General features: G+C 36.9%; 1 protein-coding gene across 1 annotated transcript in view; it reads right to left on the bottom strand.

Annotated features, from left to right (window-relative positions):
- Window positions 1-18132: 18132 nt before the first annotated feature.
- The window catches only part of LOC106882680 (large ribosomal subunit protein uL13m), a 33862-nt gene continuing 27945 nt past the window's right edge, over window positions 18133-24049 (bottom strand). Inside the window, exons 5-7 of the mRNA XM_014933440.3 lie at window positions 22033-22119; window positions 20170-20291; window positions 18133-18259 (exon numbers count right to left, since the gene is read on the bottom strand). Coding sequence (XP_014788926.1) covers window positions 18217-18259; window positions 20170-20291; window positions 22033-22119 — 252 coding nt within the window. The 3' untranslated portion in view covers window positions 18133-18216. The remainder of the gene's footprint in view (window positions 18260-20169; window positions 20292-22032; window positions 22120-24049) is intronic.

Genomic DNA, 24049 nt, shown 5'->3' with positions numbered 1-24049 from the left:
ATGCTCGAAATTCGTCCCCTTTTTCACTCTATAAAAAATGTTTGGCGCCTAATTCAGTCAGACGGGCTCGGGCATTCGTGTAGACCACTCACAGAAGACAAACCGTTAAAACGGGACCATCTCGAGCATTCAGACAGACCACCACTCGAGCAAGAAACTACTTCAGACATTCATACACGATGTACCACAGCACTCTCAAAGGACACAGTGCGGTTCTCTCCTCCCATTCGGCGGTTATATTATCAGTATTTTTCTTCTGTAAACAGCCAAAACAGCAAATCATGTCCAGCAATAAATATGTTCACAGATTGGTTTCATTTAATATACTCGCAGCCAGGTAGACCACACGACGTTCATCTTCAACAATACAACTCACTACAATAAGCATCCCTCTCATGACAGATGTATTTGGATTAATATCAATGATAGTATATTAATTAAAACTCAGTGTGGTGTTTGGTAGGACAAAGGGAGAAACATTTTGAAAATTTTCTTTTCAGACATCGCTATTAAAAATGCGATGGGCAACTTTGGCTCCAAACATCTTGCAGTTATTACTTTTTCCTTGGAAAATATCGTACACATGTAATTTCTTATGTAATGAAATCACATCTGCTGATATTCAATACTTTCTAAACATTTACGATTTATCTGTTGCCTTTAGGTAACTCCTAGTATAACGGTATTTTTACTAAGTAGATGGTGGAGTGGCATTCATTTGACATTTATTTAAAACGAAAATGTGCCGGCAACTAAAATCCAATTATTTCAAAATAAGTCCTTGCTTTTAGTTGGCTGCAAATTCCAATTTGATTTTGGTAAAATTAACAATTATTTAAATAAAAGTCAGCAGAATATTACAAGAAAGATTTACCAGAGAAATGGATGTGTGAAAACTAGAATAGCACTTTTATCAGACTTGCTTTGAAAAGACGTTTTTCTCGCCCAACTCATTTTTGTTCCCACAGCTGTCAACTTCTTTTTTACTATTATTTTTCTTAAACCCAAGGTTTCATAAGGTCAGTAAATGACCAAGGTTACAGTATTTCTCTTGAGCGGTACGTCGGTTCATGATAGGATTCAAGGCCAGCAATTTTGAAGAAGCGGGCCAAGTGGTTCTTTATTTTATCGACCTTGAAGGGATGAAAGGTAAAGTTGATCTCGGTAAGATCTGAACTCAGAATGTAAAGAGCCGAAAGAAATGCCGATGTGCTAACGATTCTGCCAGCTGCTCGTCTTAGTTGTCAACCGACAACTAATTCAAAAGCGTATCAACTGCGTTGATCTCATCGGTCTCAGTCGACTTTCGAAATCTGCTACGGACACGGTTTTTTTTCGTTTTTCGTTTGGTTTTTTTTTTCCGATATCACAGCCCTTAAAAAAGATCCTATGACTTGCATCAAAGAGATTTTGCAGATCATAAATATGTGAGTTTTCTTTAACCTTAGCTTTATATAGTGGCGTAGCTAGAATGCGTGTCACCGAAGCAGTCTTTGAGTCATATGGGCTTGTACTGCAGCCCACCAAAGCGCTGCCCCCTTAAAACTGTCACCTGTGGGTGACCGCCCTTTATCTTCCCGCTCGTTAGCTATAACCAACACAAAATATCAAACAGAATAACAATTTAAAACAAAACTAATTTCACTTTTAATGTTTCCGGTTTCCTGTAGCACATCGTTATATACTATAACTGGTAAATAAGACTGATTACTCACTAATAAAAATTGTAGTCAATTGTTGGTGATGTTTAGTGCCCCAATCCGCGATTATTGCTTCATTTAATACCCTATTAACTTTGAGTGATGAGGATTGTCGATAAAATGTAGGTATGAGTGCTGCGGGGTTTCGAAAACTCATATCAAGGATTTCGCGCCAAAATAACTTTGGGAGCCGCTGCTCTGCGTGGCTTAACAACTTTGAAGAAATACTAGTAATATCTCCTTCGGATCGTGTTTCAATGGTGGTCGTTATATCCTTTCTACTATAGACATAAAGACTGAAATTTTGAGAGAGGGGGGCTAGTTGATTACATCAACCCCAGTGCTCTACTGATGCATATTTTATTGACCTCAAAAGGATGAAAGGCAAAGTCGACCTCGACAGAATTTGAACTCAGAACGTAAACACAGAAGAATTACTACTAAGCATTTTAGCCGGGGGGAGTGGGGGGGGGGGCTAACAATTCTTCCAGTTCGCAGCCTTTATGGTCGTCATTATATCAACGTTGCCAATACATAACAGTTGGAAGGTAGGCTATGTGAACTGAGAATGACTACATTAATTATAATATACGTTTCCAAACACAACTCGAAGAGATGTATTTAGATGCGTTTATTAAATTAGTTGAATCGAAAAATATATATATGTTAATATGTGTGCGATAATTTATAGTTTTTACAGCATAGAACAGAAATAATTTAAGAAAATTTCTATAAGAGGCCAAAGCAGTATCTATAGCGAGAAGTATTTTTTATCGCCATCTAAACATGGAAGTTCTCTAAGAATAGACGATACTGCTATTTTAACCACGAGAGGACGCCTCCTCTGGCTGGTTATTCAGTGCGCTCCGCACCCGATATATATTGCATGTGGGGAGAGAACTCCCTGTCATTCCAGCTATCGAGACCACCAGATCGCGCGGTTTCGACCTTATGGTTATCCTCAGTGATGGATACGTGTACGCTAGACATAACACGACGATGACCAAAGTATGATCGAAACTGCGCTGTCTGTTCGCCTCGATTGCTGGAATGACAGGGAGTTCTCTCCCCGCTTGTAATATATATCGGGTGCGGAATGCACTGAGAAACCAACTGGAGGGGGCGTCCTCTCGTGATTAAAATAGCAGTATCGTCTGTTCTTAGAGAACACTCATGTTTAGATGGCGATAAACATTACTTCTGAATAGAAATAATATTTTCATTAATTATAATTGTTCATGATTGTTGTGGCCATAACAAGTAGAAAAGGTGAGAATACATATCATGGAACTGAGTAACAGAATTCTGTGGTGAAGTGTTTGAAGATGTTCTGCTTGGCCGGGATTGAACTAGCGTTAAAAAAAGACACTGGCACTCCGTCGGTTATGACGATGCAGGCTCCAGTTGATCCGATCAACGGAGCAGCCTGCTCGTGAAATTAACGTGCAAGTGGCTGAGCACTCCACAGACACACGTATCCTTAACGTACTTCTCGTGGAGATTCAGCGTGACACAGAATGGGACAAAGCCGGTCCCTTTGAATTACAGGTACTACTCATTTTTGCCAGCTGAGTTGACTGGAGCAACGTGAAATAAAGTGTCTTGCTCAAGGACACAACGCGCCACCGGGAATCGAACTCACGGCCTTACGATCGCAAGCCGAATACTTTTAAGCCATGCGTCTTCAACAATGACAGCGGCGGCGGCGGCGGCGGCAACGACGGCTGCGACGACGACGACGGCTGCGACGACGACGACGGCTGCGACGACGACGGAGACGACGACAGACATGTTTAATTGAGAATCGTTAGAAACGGAAGTCCACAGTATGACACTCTTTTTTGACCACTTCCGGTTTTGACCATTCCCTACAGACTCTTAATGCCTTCTATTCTTTACATTCTTTGTTTGTTTCAGTCGCTGGATTGCGGCCATGCTGGGGCATTGCTTTCAAGAGTTTCCCCGAATAAATCGAACCCCCGTACTTACTTTTTAAAGCTGGTACTTATTCTACCGGTCTCTTTTGTTGAACTGTGTGTGTGTGCGTGCGTGTGTGTGTACATATATATATATATATATATATATATATATATATATATATATATATATATATATGTATATATAGCAATTTCATTTGGGTGTTAATCCTGGAGTTTGTCCTGTAAAGCTTATCTACGGGTTCAGGCTATCAGACAGTAAACCAGAATTTGTCTTTTATGTCAAACACTTCTACAACTATAACCAATGAGAATGGATTGAACAAGCCTTTTTATTTTATTGATTTAAAATGTTTCATCAAAACTTGACCTTTTGCAATGATATCGGCTTCGATTGGGCTCCTGCTCTTGCTTGATGGGGCTGGGTTCATTCTAAGTTAGAGGTCCCAGAGGCGTCATCATGCATAATCGTCGATTTTGTGTCTATCACACCTCATGTATCAATGGCTACATATATTATTGTATAATAATACAGTAATTCTCATGAGATCGATTTCCGAAACGGGTTACGTGTTATGTTCTTGAGCGAGACACTTTATTTCACGTTAGTCCGGTTAACTCAGCTGTAGAAATGAGTTGTGACATCACTGGTGCCAAGCTGTATCGGCCCCTTTGCCTTTCCCTTGGGTAACATTTGTGGTGTGGAGAGGGGAGGCTGGTATGCATAGGTGACTGTTGGTCTTCCATAAACAACCTTATCCGGACTTGTGCCTCGGATGGGAACTTTCTAGGTGCAATCCCATGGTCATTCATAACCGAAGAGGGTCTCCTATAGATATGTAAACTGATGGTTTGTTGCCAACTTAATGTGGCAGTCCCAGGAAAGGGAAGAATGCTACTGCTATTTAGCTTCAGGAAACATCGTTTCCAGTTGGCTATGTAACACCAGCGTTCTGTGTCCTTAAGTTTTCAAACAAGGGATATAAACACCTCCACCCAGCAAAGCCAGCATCCAGAGACTAATTTCGGAGTCATTGCTCTAGATCAGTGAATTTATTTCACTTCAAATTCTATAAGTTTTCAAAGGCGAATAAGCATCGACAGCTAGCAAGCCATGCAACTCCAGACTGATGAAGGGCAATGACTCTGAAACTAGTCTCTGGATGCTGGCTTTGCTGGGTGGAGGTGCTTATATCCCTTATTTGGGAACATAAGGGCACAGAACGTTTGTGCCACATGGCCAGCTGGAAACGGTGTTTCCTGGGTCTAAATAGCAATAGCATTCTTCCCTTTTCTGGAACTTCCACATTAAGTAGGCAACAAACCATCACTTTCTTGTGCCGCTACTGTACAAGTCTCTCTCGGAGATTTAGAAATGCAATATTTCTAATTTATGATATATATTTATATTGTAAATCAAGTAGAGTCTCTTACAGCTGCTCAATTAAGCCCCCAAAAAGATATACCGTTGGTTTTATATATGTTGCAACGTGGAAGGTGTTTATAAGCCATTTAAAAAAACACACAAAGACCATTAGATTCACTTCAACATTTAAATTTAATTTGTCAAAATATTTTCGTCGCTTTGAGAACACGACCTGTTCACTGACAAAATTCTGTGCCAAAGTTATAATATTATACATAATATTATAACTCGTATGTAACCTTATCATTTCGCATTTGTCTTCCTTCTATATGTTGGTTCCTTGACGATGAATATATGTGGAATTCCAGCAGCTCTTACTTCTTTGGAGTAGTGTGCACATACATTTTGAAACATATGTAGGAAATAAAGGAACTTTTGTTTATATGCGGTTTGCTCCATTTATTATTATTTATTATTATTATTCATATATATATATATATATATATATATATATATATACATATATATATATATATATATATATATATATATATATATATATATATATATATATATATATATATATATATATATATATATATATATATATATATATATATATGTATGTATGTATGTATGTATGTATACATGTAACTCCGAGCAACAGTCTTTTGTTATATTTCTGCTGCTTTTAAATAATGCATATTACTCTACCTCTGGTATTTGAGTACTCTTTTTTCCACCTTGTTGCACATTTTATGTGCTTACTCCGGTATATATATATATATATATATATATATATATATATATATATATATATATATATATATATACGGATTCAGCGGAGCAAAAACAGGCGGGCTAGACCAGTGAAAATTGTACATACCTCGATCATCTGCAGACTATAGTTTCAAAATCAACACTTTCAAAATAAAAGTGTCTATTTTTCTTCAGTACAGATTGCCGATATTTTTACAATCGAACAGAATCTCGTGCTAGTTGTCTTCAACCAGTGAAAACGTGCACGTGATTCTATCCATTATAAAGATTAAAATTCAAAAGTCTTAGTTTTGGCGCGCTGAATCCGGAAAATATCTCTGCAGAAAATCATTTCTGCTTTGAATTTACCAACTTTGAGAAATGTGATTATGGTTAATTAACATAATATGGTAAAAATTCGATATTAATTAATATCAATTTAATACCAGGAAACTAGCACTGGTCAATCTTATATACACAAGTACTATAATCTTTTTAGGATCTCGAAAATTTTTGTCAAGAACCTTCTGATTCTTTTAATGTGCTAGTTTCCTGGTCTTAAATTGATATTAATTAATATCGAATTTTTACCATATTATGTTAATTATATATATGTATATATATATATATATGTATATATATATATATATATATATATATATATATATATATATATATATATATATATATATATATATATGTATATATATATATATATATATATATATACATACATATATATATATATATATATATATATATATATATATGTATATATATATATATATATATATATATATATATATATATATATATATATATATATATATATATATATATATATGTATATATATTTATACGTATATATATATATATATGTATATATTCAAATATATAGTTTTAAGGAAAAGAACCAATGTTCATGAACTCATCGATGAAAATCCACTGTCACATATGTATATATATATATACATACCTATATATATATATATATATATATATATATATATATATATATATATATATATATATATATATATATATATATATTCGTTTATATTTATATAAAGGGCATTATTACAGAAAAATAATAACGCCACACAGTGGACTTCTCAAAATAACCACATTTAGTACCTAATGCGAGGAAAAAACAACCAACAGAAGATGACCAACTTTCTTTTAAATAAACTTAATTGTGTATCGACCGATTTCGCGATTACCAGAATGAATCTAGATTTCGTTCATCAGCATGATATTGTCCCAAAAATATATATAAATAAACAGAATTCTCACCTCACCAAAACCGAACAACTACGTATCCGACAGAGTAAAGGGAATGAAGTTTATCTGTATATATCTTCATCAAAGAAGCGGGAAATACTTCCGGGTTGTTTTTGGGTACCCATGTGGAGACAGGAATAAAAAATTCAACATTGAATGTATTCCGTGTATATATTTGATAAATAAATTCAAAAAAGGATAAAACTTTTTTACTAGAATTTTATCAAGAAGCCAGTGTGTAAAAAAATTCATTCTAGTAATCGCGAAATCGGTCGATACACAATTAAGTTTATTTAAAAGAAAGTTGGTCATCTTCTGTTGGTTGTTTTTTCCTTGCATTAGGTACTAAATGTGGTTATTTTGAGAAGTCCACTGTGTGGCGTTATTATTTTTCTGTAATAATGCCCTTTATATAAATATAAACGAATAATTATATTCTTGGGAATAGAAATTTCCCTTATGAATTTTACACACTGGCTTCTTGATATATATATATATATATATATATATATATATATATATAAAGGGTAGGACAGAAAGAACACAACAAGCGGAAATCTAACAAAAAACAACATACGGAAAAATAAACGATAGCATAACAAGTGGAAAAATAAACGATAGCATAACAAGTGGAAAACTGGACAAAGACAAGATACATGGACCATTCGCAGCCGATTTCCTCGTCAGTCAGCACCCGGAAAGTCCTAGCAGTTTCGTGCTTTATAATTTTATATATATATATATATATATATATATATATATATATATATATATATATATATATATATATATATATATATATATATATATATATATATATATATGAAGCTTATTGCTTCTGACATTTTGTATACTAATAAGTCTTTGTAAACAATGCAATCGAAGACAGAAAAATTAGGCAATGGCTGCACATGCATGTTTCAAGAGTTATTGCGCTTTCATCAGCACCCCTCCCAACCCCTTAATGATTCCCGAATGCATTGCTTAAATAGCCACACTAAATTTAGCAGTGAAATGCTACTAGAAAAACCATTTTTGCATATTAAACACATTCCTGGGATTTGGTATGTAAATATTAATTAGTAGCAAGGACGCAGTATTTGCTTTTGCTACCGTAATATATTTAAAGGTTTACATGTAAATACAGTTCCTTACTTCTTGTGTTAGCAGTGCAATGTTCTCATTTTTAAATTTATTTCTACAGATTTTCTATAACACTGGAAGTTATGTTTCGTGTAAGAGGGCTGGCCAACCCCTGTGAAACAGTGCAACCCATGCCAATATGGAAAAAAGTACGTTACATGATGGTGATGATATGCATGTGTGTGTATGTGTGTGTGCGTGTGCGTGTGTGTGTATAGATATGTATGTGTGTATTATGTAAGTATGTGTGTATGTATGTACACACGTATGTATGTATGTAAGTATGTATGTATGTATAATAGCCATTTTTTTTTCAAACTTGTGGTGATAAGGCGTCAACTGATTATAAAGCAGTCAAGAAATTCCTGGATTAATTTGCACAGATCACTGTTGATAAAGAACTTAACAACAGAACGAACGTTTAATAGTGTTGAAACATCGATACTATGGCGTCTTTGCTCCAGGAAAAAACAAAATAACTATAGCTGATAGGGAGAGAGGGAGATCACTGTTAAGAGCTGAGGCTACCAAACACAGATTTACTGTGCTTGGATGTGCTAATACAGCAGATATCCATAAGTGTAAACTTGCTGTGGTAGGCAAAAGCCGATGTCGTTACTGTTTTCAATATGTGGATGTGTTACTAGTGTACTATTTTGTTAACAAACATAAAGACATACCAATATGTTTACAACAACATTAGAGCAGTCATACCGCAATCTGTTACAAAGAACGTGCATAAATGTGCTAACGAGAACATATTCAAAGACAAACAAAAACAGATGTATTCCTCTACGTTTACATCTGTGTTCCGACAGACAGACACGAGCTTCTGGGATAATAAAACTAAGACGGTAGAAGCAGACATAGAAATGATTGAAAGAAGTACACACGGCATGAGGTACACACGGCATGAGGTACACACGGCTATACTCCTATATTTTTTCATTCTTTTCGTCTTTTATTTTTTTCAGTCATTTGACTGTGGCCATACTAGAGCACCGCCTTGAAGGCGTTTTAGTCGAAGAAATCGACTCCAGGACTTATTCTTTGTAGGCTTAGTACTTATTCTATCGATCTATTTTGCCGAGCCGCTAAGTTACGGTGACGTAAGCACACCAGCATCGGTTGTCAAGCGATGGCAGGGGGACAACACAGACACAAAAACACGCACACGCGCGCGCTAGGAGACAGTCAAAACGACCGAAAACCACAAAATTTAAGCAATTTCAATGGGAATGAAAAAATAAAAACTTTTCCCCTGTTTTTACGGTTAAAAACCTAAAGGTTTTGAATTTTTTTAGTTAATAAAATAATTTACTGGGAAAATTCTCGTCAGTAACCGAGCCATCCAAGACTAACCTATAATTATGAGACAAATAGCACGTGTGCCATTACGATGATGATGATGATCTAATTGTAATATCCTGATATTGTGTGCGCGTGTGTACGTATTATAGATGAGTACATACATAGATACAAACGTATATCCATACGTAAGTGGGCGTGCATGTATGTATTCCTGGTTGTATGTATGTATGTGTGCGTATGTGTGTGTGTATGTCTGTGTGTGTATGTGTGGAGAGAGAGAGAGAGGGGGGGTACACTTAGCAAGGCAAGTGAAACAAAATTGTGACAACCAGGAATCAAAATCAGATTTCACTTAAGATATTATCTCAGCACAAATGACCATACAGTTAGTAGTAGTAGTAGTAGTAGTAGTAGTAGTAGTAGTAGTAGTAGTAGGTGGTGGTGGTGGTGGTGGCGGCTGTGGCGGCAGTGGTAGTGGCGGCGGCGACGGCAGTGAAGATGATTAATACAGCAATTGCCTGTTGATTAGACTGTCTCCAATATAAAACTAGATTAATTTCCCAAACATATATTTGTGTTTACTTATTTACAAAAGCCAAAAAAGGTTTCCAGTTCTGGGGTTGAAATCCCCCCCCCCCCAACCATCAGCCTGAAATGAAAGGGGCAGAATTTGTTGATGGCTGATAAAGAAGAAATCTGGAGAATACCTTCATTTTTCGCATTCTTTGAGTTAATTCTCAGTTGGGAATCTTTCTCATAAATGGTAATGTTTAATGATAATTGACTCATTAATTCAGATATATATATATAATTAATTAAAAAGATCGTTTTGGATATTGAACGAAACATTTTGAAACTTGTAATATATTTTAACCAACACCTTTTACTAGGCTTTTTCTTTTAACCCTTCAGCATTCAGATTATTCTGTGGAATGCTTATTTATTTGTATGGTTTTCAATTAATCATTAATTATTCGAGATCTCGATGATATGATTGCTTATTATGAGAATAACATAGTCGGGTAGACATGAGAGGCAGGATCTCGTTAGTTTGGACATAAAACAGATAAAATATTTTCAAGTAGTTTAATACTCAAGGGTTCAATCCCACTGCGTAGCACCTTGTCTTCTACTATAGCCACGGGCCGACCAAAGCCTTGTCAATGGATTTGGTAGACGGAAACTGAAAGAAGCCCGTCGTAATATATATATATATATATATATATATATATATATATATATATATATATATATATATATATATATATATATATATGCATGTGTGTGTATATGTTTGCGTGTCTGTGTTTGTTCAACATCGCTTGACAACCGATTCTGGTGTATTTACATCTCCGTAACCTAGCGGTTCAGCAAAAGAAACCGATAGAATAAGTACTAGGCTTACAAAGAATAAGTCCTGATGACTGAAATAAATAAAAGAGTAAAAGAATATATATATATATATATATATATATATATATATATATATATATATATATATATATACATACACCCACCCACACACACACACACACACACACACACACACACACACACGTGTGTGTTGTGTGGGTGTGTGTCTAGCTGCACCTTTCACAAAGTTACAGGGTCACGTAGGAGGCATCCATTTTGTCAGGCTCTACCCTTAGCATCTGAGGTGTTCTGCTCACCCATGAAACTTAAAGTCACGTGGAGCTGAGTCAAAGTATTATTAAAACTACCCGTAACTTCTACCGAGTGTCTTGAATACTACTTTGTTTCATTCATTCATTATTATATATTTTGGGTCATCCCATAAATAATACGTTTTTTACAATTGCATGAACTAAAAGTTGGTGGTGGACGAGATAAACTACCAGCATCAACTTGCTATAAAAGCAGATAGTAATTTTACCTTGTGCTTATTTTTAGTGCAAGTATTGAAGAGTGCAGTTCGACTTTAAAGTTATTTTTTCCAAAGCTATAAGGGAAGTGACAAAGGAGCATATTCGGCATATTCTGCTTTATGAATCCAATAAAGGTAAAAACGCAACGGAAAGTACGAGGAATATTAATGCAGTATTTGGGGATCGGACAATAAGCGTAAGACAGTGTCAACGGGGATTCCAGAAATTCCGAGCCGGAAACTCCGAGCCTAGAAGACGAGCCTTGTCTTGGAAGATCTGTAGAGCTCAACGAGGGTGATCTGCAAGCCCTGGTGGAACAAAATCCCATCGTAACTGTGGAGGAACTAGCAGGGAAGCTTGGATTTGGTCATTCGACCAGTCATTCAAGTCAGTGCTAGAAGAAAAACGACCATCTTTGGTTTCAAGACGAAGAGTGTTCTTCCATCAGGATAATGCTCGACAACATACAGCAAGGTTGACATTCTAAAGGCTGGAGCAGTTTGAATGAGAAACGATGCCCCACCCACCATATTCGCCTGACATTGCCCCATCTGATTATCATTTATTCCGCAGTCTTCAAATCATTTGGACGGGGAAAAAATATGAATTCTGTAGACGAGGTCAGAACAGCACTGGAGGAGTATTTTACGTCACGGACAAGTGAATTTTGGAAGTGGGGCCTTGCAAGTCTACCAGACAGATGGAAGAGCATTTTAGAAAATGAAGGAGAGTATATTTAAGATTCAAAAAGAACTTTGTTTATCTTAATTTTGAAAAATAAAAGAAACATTTAAAAAAACGCATTATTTATGGGATGACTTAAGATATATTGTCTTCTAAATTGTCATATATATATATATATATATATATATACATACATGCATGAATACACACATATATACATTACATACATAGAATAGAATATAATATAGTGATACAACTAATCACGACAGAACAGTTGGTTAGCCTCTAGCACATGCAGGAAGGAAACATAATTCGATAAACTTTATTTATCCTTGCATCAAATACACTTTATCCCATATCAAAATCATAAAGTAATCTTGTTAAGATGACAAGTGACTTGCAACTCCAGTGCAAAAGCAACTTATGTTGTCTACTCTGCACTAATTAAACGAGTGAGTGAAAGGAAGAGGAGAAGCAGTTACGCACATTTTTTTAAAATGCATGGAATTTGTGTTATGCAGCATTAAAACTGTCACATCATTTCACCCCACTCCTTGTCTTCAGGTGCATCCGCCTGATCTTGTGAAATCATTTTGTCATTTCTTCATAATACAAATTCCATGAGCTCTTCAAAGTATTGCTGCCAACTGAATACGTCCGATGAAATGTAGTATTTGCAGCTTTTGATGCCAGAATACCGCTTTCTTTGAGATGGTCCCAAGTGTATCAAGTGCAAAGGGTACCACGCTCACTTTTGGGGCTCTATGGATGCATTTCCCTTCCAATATCACATCTTGGTACTTCCTGACTTTCTTGTCCTCTGTCTTCATAATATTCTGGTCTGCAAGTATAACTGCATCGATGGAAGGCCATCCTTTGGACTCCTTCAGTAGGAGAGTGATATCTGATTGGTTATCTTGCAGCTTCTGGTCTGAGTATATTGGTATATTCTATGTGAGATTCACTTGACCATTCTCTGCTATTGGCTGAGGCTAGTGCTCATACCACTTGGTGGAACATTCCAATTCAGACTTCTTGCAGACAGTTATTATTATTATTGAGTGTGAGAGCAGTGCATACCATCAAAGTGACACTGGGGTAAAATATACAAAAGCCAGTATGCCCATCATGACTACCTGTCTGATAAGGGTATACCAGGCACATGCATCACAACCATATGTGGTGATTGCATATCAAGATAAACAGCACATGACTTTGCAGGTGGGGCCCAGTTAGAATTTTCTTTTGGTCGAGTAGTCCATCCCGCTCAAAAGGTCCTTGAATAAGGGTTGTTTAAGGGATGCTGGACGAAACAGCCATGTTTCCAGAGATGAATTATCCAAACCCCAAAGAATTCTTCTCAACACATGGTTATGATGCTCCTCCACTACTTCTGCTCATGATCAGAGATGCACATATCGTCAGCCACTAAAGGACATGCTCAACTGGTTAATGTCAAACAACTAACAAGCAAATCTGTGGTATTAAGCGGAATATTTGCTGTAGGCCATCAAGACGGAGGAATAGTGCTTCTGATGAGAAAGGATCCATTAAAGGCGGTGAGCTGGCAGAAAGATTTTTTTGGGACATGGAATGGTTAGTGGGGTCTACTTGAGTAAAATAGGGAGCAAAAGGGTCCATGGGTAAAAAAAATGGTTACAAAACACTGGTCTAGACGAAATAAGTATACATACAAACAGTGAGCAGTACGTGAGTTTGAAGGGTGAAGACTGACAGATATTTTAGTAACCATTCCAAACAGTTGGGTGACATGAATCAACGCATTCTAACCAGAAATACAAAGAAATGCCAGAAGCAGACTCGAAATTATGAGCCATGAGCAAGTAATTCAATACAAAACCATTTGGAGAGCATGCCTCCCCAAGCAATCCAGCAAGGCTGTTAAAATAGAAGTCATATATCTTCCAAATCACACCTTAACGTCTTTGAATACAAAAAAAAGACATTTTGCATAAATAAGATCAGTGGTGCAGTGAGCCTGAGAATAAGATGGGATGGTCGTAACTGGATTGCTTTTTATCATAGCTCTACTCTGTCAATGTTGACCTGGGATTAATCTATAACAACAACTATTCATCTAACATTTGGAAAACAAAATCAACAAAATTCTTTATCTCACCAAAGACTGACGTGATTACATGTGGATGTAATTACAATTAATTAGAATAATATTGGCATTGACGAGAATTTTGTTCATTTCTCATTAATTACTGAAATGGAACTATTTAATGTTTTCAGAATACCAAATTATCTTTAGTTCTATGTTAATATTGGTCTCTTTAGAATATTCACAGAGCCAGTATTTTGGACTGGAAGCAGACAGCACGTAATACCTAAATACACTCTTATACATAGACACACACACTTTTGAACACACACACACACACACACACACATATAAAATGTTTACAGATGTGAGTTCAAGTCCCACTGGTAGTCTTCGACTTTATTCCATCCAAAAGTTTGTTTTCTTTTTAACCGAATATTCTACATTGTTATTCATAGCTTTAGCCACTGTTAAAAATGTATTTACTTCATATCTCTTGAAGTTTCCAAATTCTTATAATATAAATGAACACACACACACACACACACATATATACATGCATATATATATATATGCATACATATATATATATATATATACATACATATACATATATATATATATAATATATATATGTCTATATACATATATATATCCATATACATATAAGTCTATATACATATACATGTCTATATACATACACACACACACACACATATATATATATATATATATATATATACATATACATATATATATCTATATACATTTATCTATACACATATATACCTCTAAAAACATCTATATACATGTGTGTGTGTGTGTACAGACAGACACACGTATTTGATTCTGTTCCTTTTCTTCCACAATTGTTCTTGTCGCCCCAAATTAAGCGTCTCTATTTACATGAGGGAAAACTCGTTTCCACTGAAGTAACCCTAATGAAGTGCTGCTCGTTGTTTTATTGAAGCCAGCAAAAACAAATAGCAAAGCTAACCACAACAAACCCTAACCCTGACATTAAAACATACAACAAACAGATTCTCAACTGTTTTTTTTCTGATGACATCAACTTTGATTGAAATAGATTTGGAAACCTGTGACTAATTGTTGAAATATATTCAATGTATTCTGTAACATGTATTTTATTTAGTTTGGAGAGATGAGGGCATGGCGGGTGTCTTCTGCCTTTCACTTGTTCCAGCGATTTGACTGCAGTCATGCTGGGGCACCACCTTGAAGGGTTTTAACCAAACAAATGAACCCCAGAACATTTTGTAAGCCTAGTACTTATTCTATTGATCTCTTTTGCCAAACTGCTAAGTTACAGGGATGTAAACACATCAACACTGGATGTCAAGCAGTGGTGGGGAACAAACACAGACACAGAGACACACACACACACAGACACACACACACACACACACATATATATATATATATATATATATATATATATATATATATATATATATAAACAATGAAGAATGGAGAAGTATACATTTTTAATTACTGGTTTACAACACATGTTTCTGCTATGCAAATGTTTTAGGTTGGCCAGAGGAGATGGTTCTGTGCAACTAATCACTTCATATTAAATTGATTATACTAAATATAGTAGTAGTAGCAGTTGTAGAATATCTACTGCCACTACACATAATTCTCTTGAATTTCTTTCAGGGAAACATCTTGGAAAAAGTCATGCTTGCATGTCCGTTTGTATCTAAGCAGTACTATGATTGATTTAATAGGGATTTGTACAGAACCATTGCAGAGGGGGGCCCTAAAACGCTTGCATGATAGAAACATGTCCTGGTATCCTATATACTGTAAACTATTAATTAAAGAAATGTAATTCAATATTTTTCACTGTGTCTTTCTAATATATACCCTGGAATTTTATGCAAAATTCTTTGAAACAAACTCAGGAAATATATATACAGGCACAGGCATGGCTGTGTGGTAAGAAGCTTGCTTCCCAACCACGTGGTTCTGGGTTCAGATGCATGGCATGGCATCTTGGACAAGTGTCTTCTACTAGAGCCTCGAGCCAACCAAAGCCTTGTAAGTGGATTTGGTAGACGGAAACTGACAGAAGCCTGTCGTATATATATATCATCATCATCTTTTAACGTCTGCTTTCCATGCTGGCATGGGTTGGACGGTTTGACTGAGGGCTGGAAAGTCAGAAGGCTACACCAGGCTCCAGTCTGATCTGGCAAAGTTTCTACAGCAGGATGCCCTTCCTAACGCCAACCACTCTGAGAGTGTAGTGGGTGCTTTTACGTGCCACCTGCACGGGAGCCAGTCCAGCAGCACTGGCAACAACCTCACTCAAATGTTGTTTTTCTCATGCCACCGACACATGTGCCAGTAAGGCAACGCTGGCAACGATCACGCTCGAATGGTGCTTTTTACATGCCACCAACATGTGAGCCAGTCAGCAGCCTTGGCAACAATCACGCTCAGATGGTGTCTGTAACATTCCACTGGCACTGTGTGTGTGTGTGTGTGTGTGTCTATGTTTGTTCCCCCACCATTGCTTGACAACCGATGTTGGTGTGTTTATGCCCCCGAAACTTAGCAGTTTGGCAAAAAGAGACTGATAGAATAAGTCCTGAGGTCGATTTGTTTCGAATAAAGGTGGTGCTCCAGCATGGCTGCAGTCAAATGACTGAAAAAAGAAAGAAAGAAAAAATATATAAACTAGAAGCATACTAAGCAGCATTGATTGAAACAGGGGGGAGCATCATATTGAACTCATTGGGAAGACCCTTCCTGTGGGTGGAAAGACCCTTCCTGAAGGAAAGCAGGATTGTTCTCGAGACAATTTCCACAATAAAAGTCTTTCCATGTTCAGTGCACACCAATACGTCACATACGTCACCAAATATAACTGTACAGACGCATCATCATCATTTAACGTCCGTTTTCCATGCTGGCATGGGTTGGACAATTTGACTGGAGCTGGCAAGTCAGAGGGCTGTCCAGGCTCCAATTGTCCATTTTGGAATGGTTTCTACGGCTGGATGCCTTTCCTAACACCAACCACTTTACAGAGGGTGGACTGGGTGTTTTTACATGGCACCAGAATGGGTGCTGTACATGTGGCACTGGCACGGGTGCTCTATATGTAACACCAGCACAGGTGGCACCAGCACGTCTACTTTATATGTGGCACTAGCATGGGAGCGTTTTACATGGTCCTGAACAAGTGCTTTTCTATGTGGCACAGGTACGGGAGCACTTTAGGTGGCACTGGCACAAGTGCTTTTACATGATATCAGCACTCCCTCGACTGACAGAGGGACATGCCTGTATGTAGAGATGGCGACAGCACCGCAAATCACCAGCAGTCTCAGTCACTTGTCACTTTGGTGAGGCCCTGGCATCTGAAAAGCCCTTCTCACCATCCTATGACTTCCTGAGGCTACACCTTCCACATGTTCCCTCCACAAGTTGTGACTGGCACTTCTTTAGTCCGTCTGTCTGTTCATCCATGTATGTATATATATATATATGTGTGTGGGTGTGTATATATATTCTACTCACATATATATGTAGTAAATGATGGATTCCTGCCAGTGGCATTGGCTTGTAATCCACCACGAAAGGAGAACCAGGCTTCGTGACGTGTTGGACAACCTTTGTAATCAAAACACTCATCAAACAGTATCACACTCGTTTCCAGTTCCTCGTGCAAAACCTTTCCAATCTGTTAGTTTTCCAAATCTGGGAGATTACTAACTCATTCGGAAACAACTGAGTGTTGATGACAGGAAAGGCATCTGGCAGTACAAGTAGACATCAACATCAAGAACATCAATGATGATGATGATGATGATGATGATGATGAATTGTTTTGTGGAAATTCTTTTACATTTGTTGCCAGTTGTTTACTCCTGCAAAAACTTGTTTATTATCTCAGCAACAACAGATGTCACAGTTTTAAAATCTTGGTTACTTTCATTAAAACAAAAAATAAACACCAACAGTATTTTGGGGGTTTTATTTTTAATTTTATTAAAAACTATGAACATAAATGAATTTTACAAAGTGACGCTGAAGTGTCTGTGGGTCCTCAAGCTTTTTGATCAGGTTCCTCGAAAGCGTAATCCGATGGCCTGCAATGGTAAAGAAACAAAATAATTAGTTGTGACAAACATTCTGCTTCAGTTTTGACAATATAAACATACATTTCGTGTTAAGATTCTGTGTATAACACACAAAATGTATCATGTGATATGCTGTAGGCATACAAACACACACACGTTCAGATATACATACTAATACATATATATATACATATATATATATATATATATATATATATATATATATATATATATATATATATGTTTGAAAAGATAAGTAGGGATGGCTTTTTTGGGGATAATTTTTATTTTAATAATAATATTTACAAGTAGTGACTCTGATGTGGGATTCGAGCTTCAAATAGTTGTTTTCAAACTGAGAAATGTCTGTTTTACTGGTCGCTTAAACAGCAAACATTTTTTCTTCAACTAATACACACACACACACACACACACACACACACACACACACACACACACACACACACACACACACACATTATCTTTTTCCTAATATTTTCACTTGCTTCAGCCAATAGACTACAGTCATGCTGGGGATCATTCAGAATTTGTTGAGGCAGATTTCCTACAACTGGATGCTCTTCCCATCACCAACCCTCACTTGTTTCCAAGCAAGGAAATGTTTCCCAATGACAAGACATGTTTTTCACAGAAGACTGGAAACAAACAACCTCACGTGTATGACGGTAAAACTTGTTTACAACCATCACATGATGTCTAGGTAAGGGTACACACACACACACACACACACACACACCATCAGCTTCTTTCAGTTTCCGTCAACCAAATCCACTCACAGGGCTTTGGTTGGTCTAAGATTATAATAGAAGGCACTTACCCAACATGCCATGGCGTGGGACTGAACTGACACCCACACTGTTATGAAGCAAGCTTAGCCAGATGCTTTCCCTGAGACCAACTGGTTTAGTCTCTTATGACACACACAGATATGGTACACCAATTCTAAACGCTGGAATATACAGAGTCTGAACTCTTTGAGAATATCCTTCGCATCTAATGTTTTTTATACAGACACCGACTTACATCTGTTCAGTCAAGACATAAATGGCATGAATGTCACCAGTCTCAGACATCCTACAAATGAGAGAAACAGTCCCTTCCGCCTGATTAAACCATTGCAAAATTATTAGAAGTAAGAAAAAAAATAATAATTCTTCACCTTTAAAGTTCAAGAACACCAGACACAGACAAACAATTCTTCACCTTCTTCGTTTGCACATCACTTTCGACAGACATTCCTCACAAATTATACTCAACCTAACGTTGTTTTCACAAAATACATAAATATGATAATGCAGTTTCATGACCAGTAAAATGATGGAGTTATCCTTGTTGTTTGTTTAGCTGCAATGTCTAAGAATTCCACTTCTCCACCAAGGACAGCCAGACTGAACACACTGATGCCAAATGTGGCATTTCACACAGTTTTTGAAAACACAACATAAGTAAATAAAATTTTATTTTATTTTTTCATTAGTCCTATTAATCTCTTTCTATGGAGATGCCAAGTTGTGTTTCTCTGATGAGACGACAGAAATAGGAGGCAGAAGTTAAATAATCTTTGAGCCATTCCAACCTCATTTGTAGAGGAAAACCACATTAAAGTCCTCCATATAAAAGTGGATGGCATTTGAAAGGGCATCCAGCCAAAGGAGACACTGGAGTACAATGAGGTCCTTGGGCCTGTCAGATCCTATCAAACCATCCAATGTCATCATGGAAAGCAGATGTTGAATAATGATGATGATGATGATGATAGTGGTGGGGGGGAGGGGTTAAAATGATGATGATAGTGGTGGGGGGGAGGGGTTAAAATGATGATGATGGTGGTGGTGGTGGTGATGATTTCAAATATCACGGAAGTCTGTCTATTTAAGGAAAGAATTCTACTGACTTACCAATCAAAAAGTTTGGGGAAACTTTCAATTTCTTCCTTTGAATAATCATCCAAATATTTCGGAACAGGTTGCAGCTGCCTCAGTTGATCAGATACATTCCGCAAAATCTCAATTGGAACATCCTACAAAATAATTCAAGACACAAGGAAAATAAGTGAAGAATTAATTTAGTTTCACATAAATTTATGTGTGGCTATGTGGGTAAGAAGCTTGCATCCAAAACCATGTGGCCTTAGGTTCAGTTCCACTGCACACCACCTTGGACAAGTGCTTGCCACTATAGCCTCAGGCCAACCAAAGCCTTTGGTTAGATTTAGTAGATGGAAACTGAAAGAAGCCCAATGTGTGTGTGTGTGTGTGTATTAGGTCGGATACAAAGTCCTGTAGTATTTTAGACATATTAACTTTGAAGACACTTTGTCAATACAGAATGTCAATACTACAATATTATGCTAATTATAAACGATCAGATCATTGAAAGCTACAAAATAATGCAAAAAATGAATTCAAACCAATGTGAATGGATAAGCATTACATTTGACAAAAAAATGATTTGAGAGAGAGAGAGGGGGGGAGAGAGAGAGAGGGGGGGGGAGAGAGAGAGAGAAGACTGTTGCTCTGATACTCATTACAGCTGAGTAGACAGGAGTAATGTGAAAGGAAGTGCCTTGCTCATCATCATTTAAAGTCTGTTTTCCATGCTGGCATGGGTTGGACAGTTTGACAGGAGCTGGAAAGCTCGGGAGCCACACCAGGCCCCCAGTCATCAGTTTTGACAGGGCTTCTACAGCTGGGTGCCTTTCCTAATACCAACCACATTACAGAGTGTACCGGGTGCCTTTTACGCGGCACTAGAATGGGTGCTTTTTATGTGGCACCATCACTAACAAGGTCACCAAATACCTTGCAAAATACAGCACACCGTCTGATCTAGGAATTGAACTGACATCCTCATGATCATCAGCCTATCCACTGGGCCACATGTTCTCACAAAGTAGCAATAGTAATGAACACGATAAGGAAACAGATTTTAAACTCGACAAAGAAACAATGAAATTGAAATCTTAATAAAAAATAAAATAAAACTGTGTAAGTGTTTTTTTTTCATTATGAATGAGAGAAGTTGAGATGCTGACACTAAAGAAGCTGATAACAAAAAAATGACTGCAAACAACTAACAAATTGATGGAAATATAAACAATAATAAGAAATGTGCTTAGAGAGGTAAAAATGATAATTAAAATGTGTGTGTGTATATGTGTGTGTATATATGTGTGTGTATATATGTGTATATATGTGTGTATATATATGTGTACGATGGTTGTCTACAGAAAAGAAGTTCCTGAAACAGTGAAGAGGAGTGAATGAAATTGAAGAAATGCGGGAAGTGGGGAGACATAAAAGGCGTACAACAAGAAAACAGATTAATTAGATTAAGGAGAGGTAATTAAAATTGTTGCTGTTGTTATTCAGCCTCCAGGTCAGATCTGATCAAGCATTCCTACTACCATGAGCATAACATTTCTCTTGTTAGGTATAGTATATCTAGGACTACATTATATCATGTGTCCTCCTCGGAGTGTTAACTGAGAGAGAGAGTTACTTGGTTGCTATTTCTAGCAGCTTAAGTGATGTCTAGAATAGCAGCTGGTTGTGTCATAACTAGATTAGTAAGAAAACGGTGAAAGAAATATCAGATGCTGAAATACAGGAATGGAACTTGTTGATTCAAGCAAAAGAAATGAAGCTAGCATTGACTTGTTTGACTAAACCTGTTAAGATTTTTTTTTTCAGCTAAACCCGGTGCTCCAGCATGGCTGCAATGCAATGAACGAGTAAGAGATCAAAGACAAATGAAATTACCTCTTCTTCATAAAGATGAGTTCTGCGTATCATGTTAGGCCTAAGCAGGTTGCCAGGTAAAGTGCTGTAAATTGCTTTGTACATGATCTGAAAATGGAAACAAACAAAACTGCTTAACTGGAAAGGAAAACACTGATTGGATATAGAGCTCCAGCTTGGCACATGATCAGATGTTACCCTTTTTTAACCCCCTAAGTATTAAGAATATTCTGTCAAATGTAATGCTTATAATTGTTTTGAATTTATCACACATTATCTTGTAGCTGTGAGATGTGATTATTTTTTAGAATGGCATTGTAGGGTAGGCACAAAAGGTGGAATCAGGCTGGTTTGAACATCAAACAGAATATTTGGGACAGACATGGCTAGTTTAAGTGTTAAAGAATTAATCCTTTTAGCATTCAGATTACCTTCAGCAATGTGAAAAGCACCATCCGAACGTGGTCGATGCCAGTGCCGCTGACTGGCTCCCGTGCCGCTGACTGGCTCCCGTGCCGCTGACTGGCTCCCGTGCCAGTGACACGTAAAAAGCACCCACTACACTCTCGGAGTGGTTGGCATCAGGAAGGGCACCCAGCCGTAGAAACATTGCCAGATCAGACTGGAGCCTGGTGCGGCCTCCTGGCTTGCCAGTCCTCAGTCAAACCGTCCAACCCATGCCAGCATGGAAAACAGATGTTAAAGGATGATGAGGATTTATCCACATTGTTCTAAATTAATCTGGGATTATCTTGTAGCTTTGAAATTTTTATGATGTGAATGCTTGTTTTTAAAATAACATTGCAAGGTAGCTGTGAGAGGCCTGACCTGGATGGTTTGAATATAGAACTGGGAGAATATTTGGGTCGGGTGTTTCCATTTTAAATGTTAAAGGCTTTGAGTAAGAGCAAAATGTACCTCAAAGACATTAACTCAAACGGAATCGTTTACTCAACTAGAATCTTCTGCTACCACTGCTGCTACTACTACTGCTGCTGCTGCTGCTGCTGCTGCTGCTGCTGCTGCTGCTGCTGCTGCTACTGTAGCCATGCTGGAGCACTGCCTTGAAATATTTCGTGAAACAAATCGACTCTAGAACTTTTTCCAAAAAACTATCATTTATAACCAACACCAGTTATGAATTAGTTGATGGACAAGCACAAAGACATGCACACAAGCACACACACACATATGATGGGATTCCTCACAATTTCCATCTACCAAATCCACTCGGCCGAGGGGTATAGTAGAAAACACCCAAGGTACCATGCAACAGGACTGAACCTGAGACCACAACCTTGATTGAACAGACCTGTGATTAATCAGAGGTATCCAACCATGACCATCACTTCTTTTAAGGAGTATCTAGGATTACATGATTTAAAGTAGCCTCTCGTCTTTCTTTATCAAAGATAATAAGAAGTGATCTGGGAGTGATTTGGTTGCTATTTCTAGCAGGATGAGGAACCACGCTGAGAGTTCTTAATATTTTTGAGACAAGTTTAGAAAACACTAATGCAGAAAAGATGGATCTCAAAATCTCAAAATTATGGCCTTTTTTCCCTTTTCTTTTTTCCTTTTCTTTTCTTCTTTCTTCTTTTCATTTTTTTTGTTCCGTTGCAAAATTAAGAACATTTTCAGAACATGAAAACAAGAATAAATTTTAAAAAAACAGAAAAGTAAAAAAAAAAAAAAACATTTTTTAGGAAGCAGCAACAAAAAGAAAATAAATTACTTTTAAAAAAATACAAAAAAAATATAAGCTTACATTTAAAATTATAACTCTTGGACCCTCGTCCCTTCCTCTCCCCAATTACTGTCATTCTGAGGGGGGAGGGGTATTGCTTTTCTTTTCTTTTTTTTTTTTTAAATATCAGACAAAAATAAATAAAAACTAAAAATATATTTTGTTGTGTGATAAATGATTTTAAGAATCTAATTTGATTTTAACAGACTGTAGGAAGCAACTATGATTAAGGCAAATTAAAATTAGGTGTATGTATGTGTGTGTGTATATATTTATAGATATAGAGAGGGA

The sequence above is a fragment of the Octopus bimaculoides genome, chromosome 8 (genome assembly GCF_046866305.1).
Source record: "Octopus bimaculoides isolate indiv1 chromosome 8, ASM4686630v1, whole genome shotgun sequence".
NCBI lineage: Eukaryota > Metazoa > Mollusca > Cephalopoda > Octopoda > Octopodidae > Octopus > Octopus bimaculoides.
The sequence above is the reverse complement of the archived record's forward strand: the minus strand, read 5'-3'. Positions and strand labels throughout refer to the sequence as shown.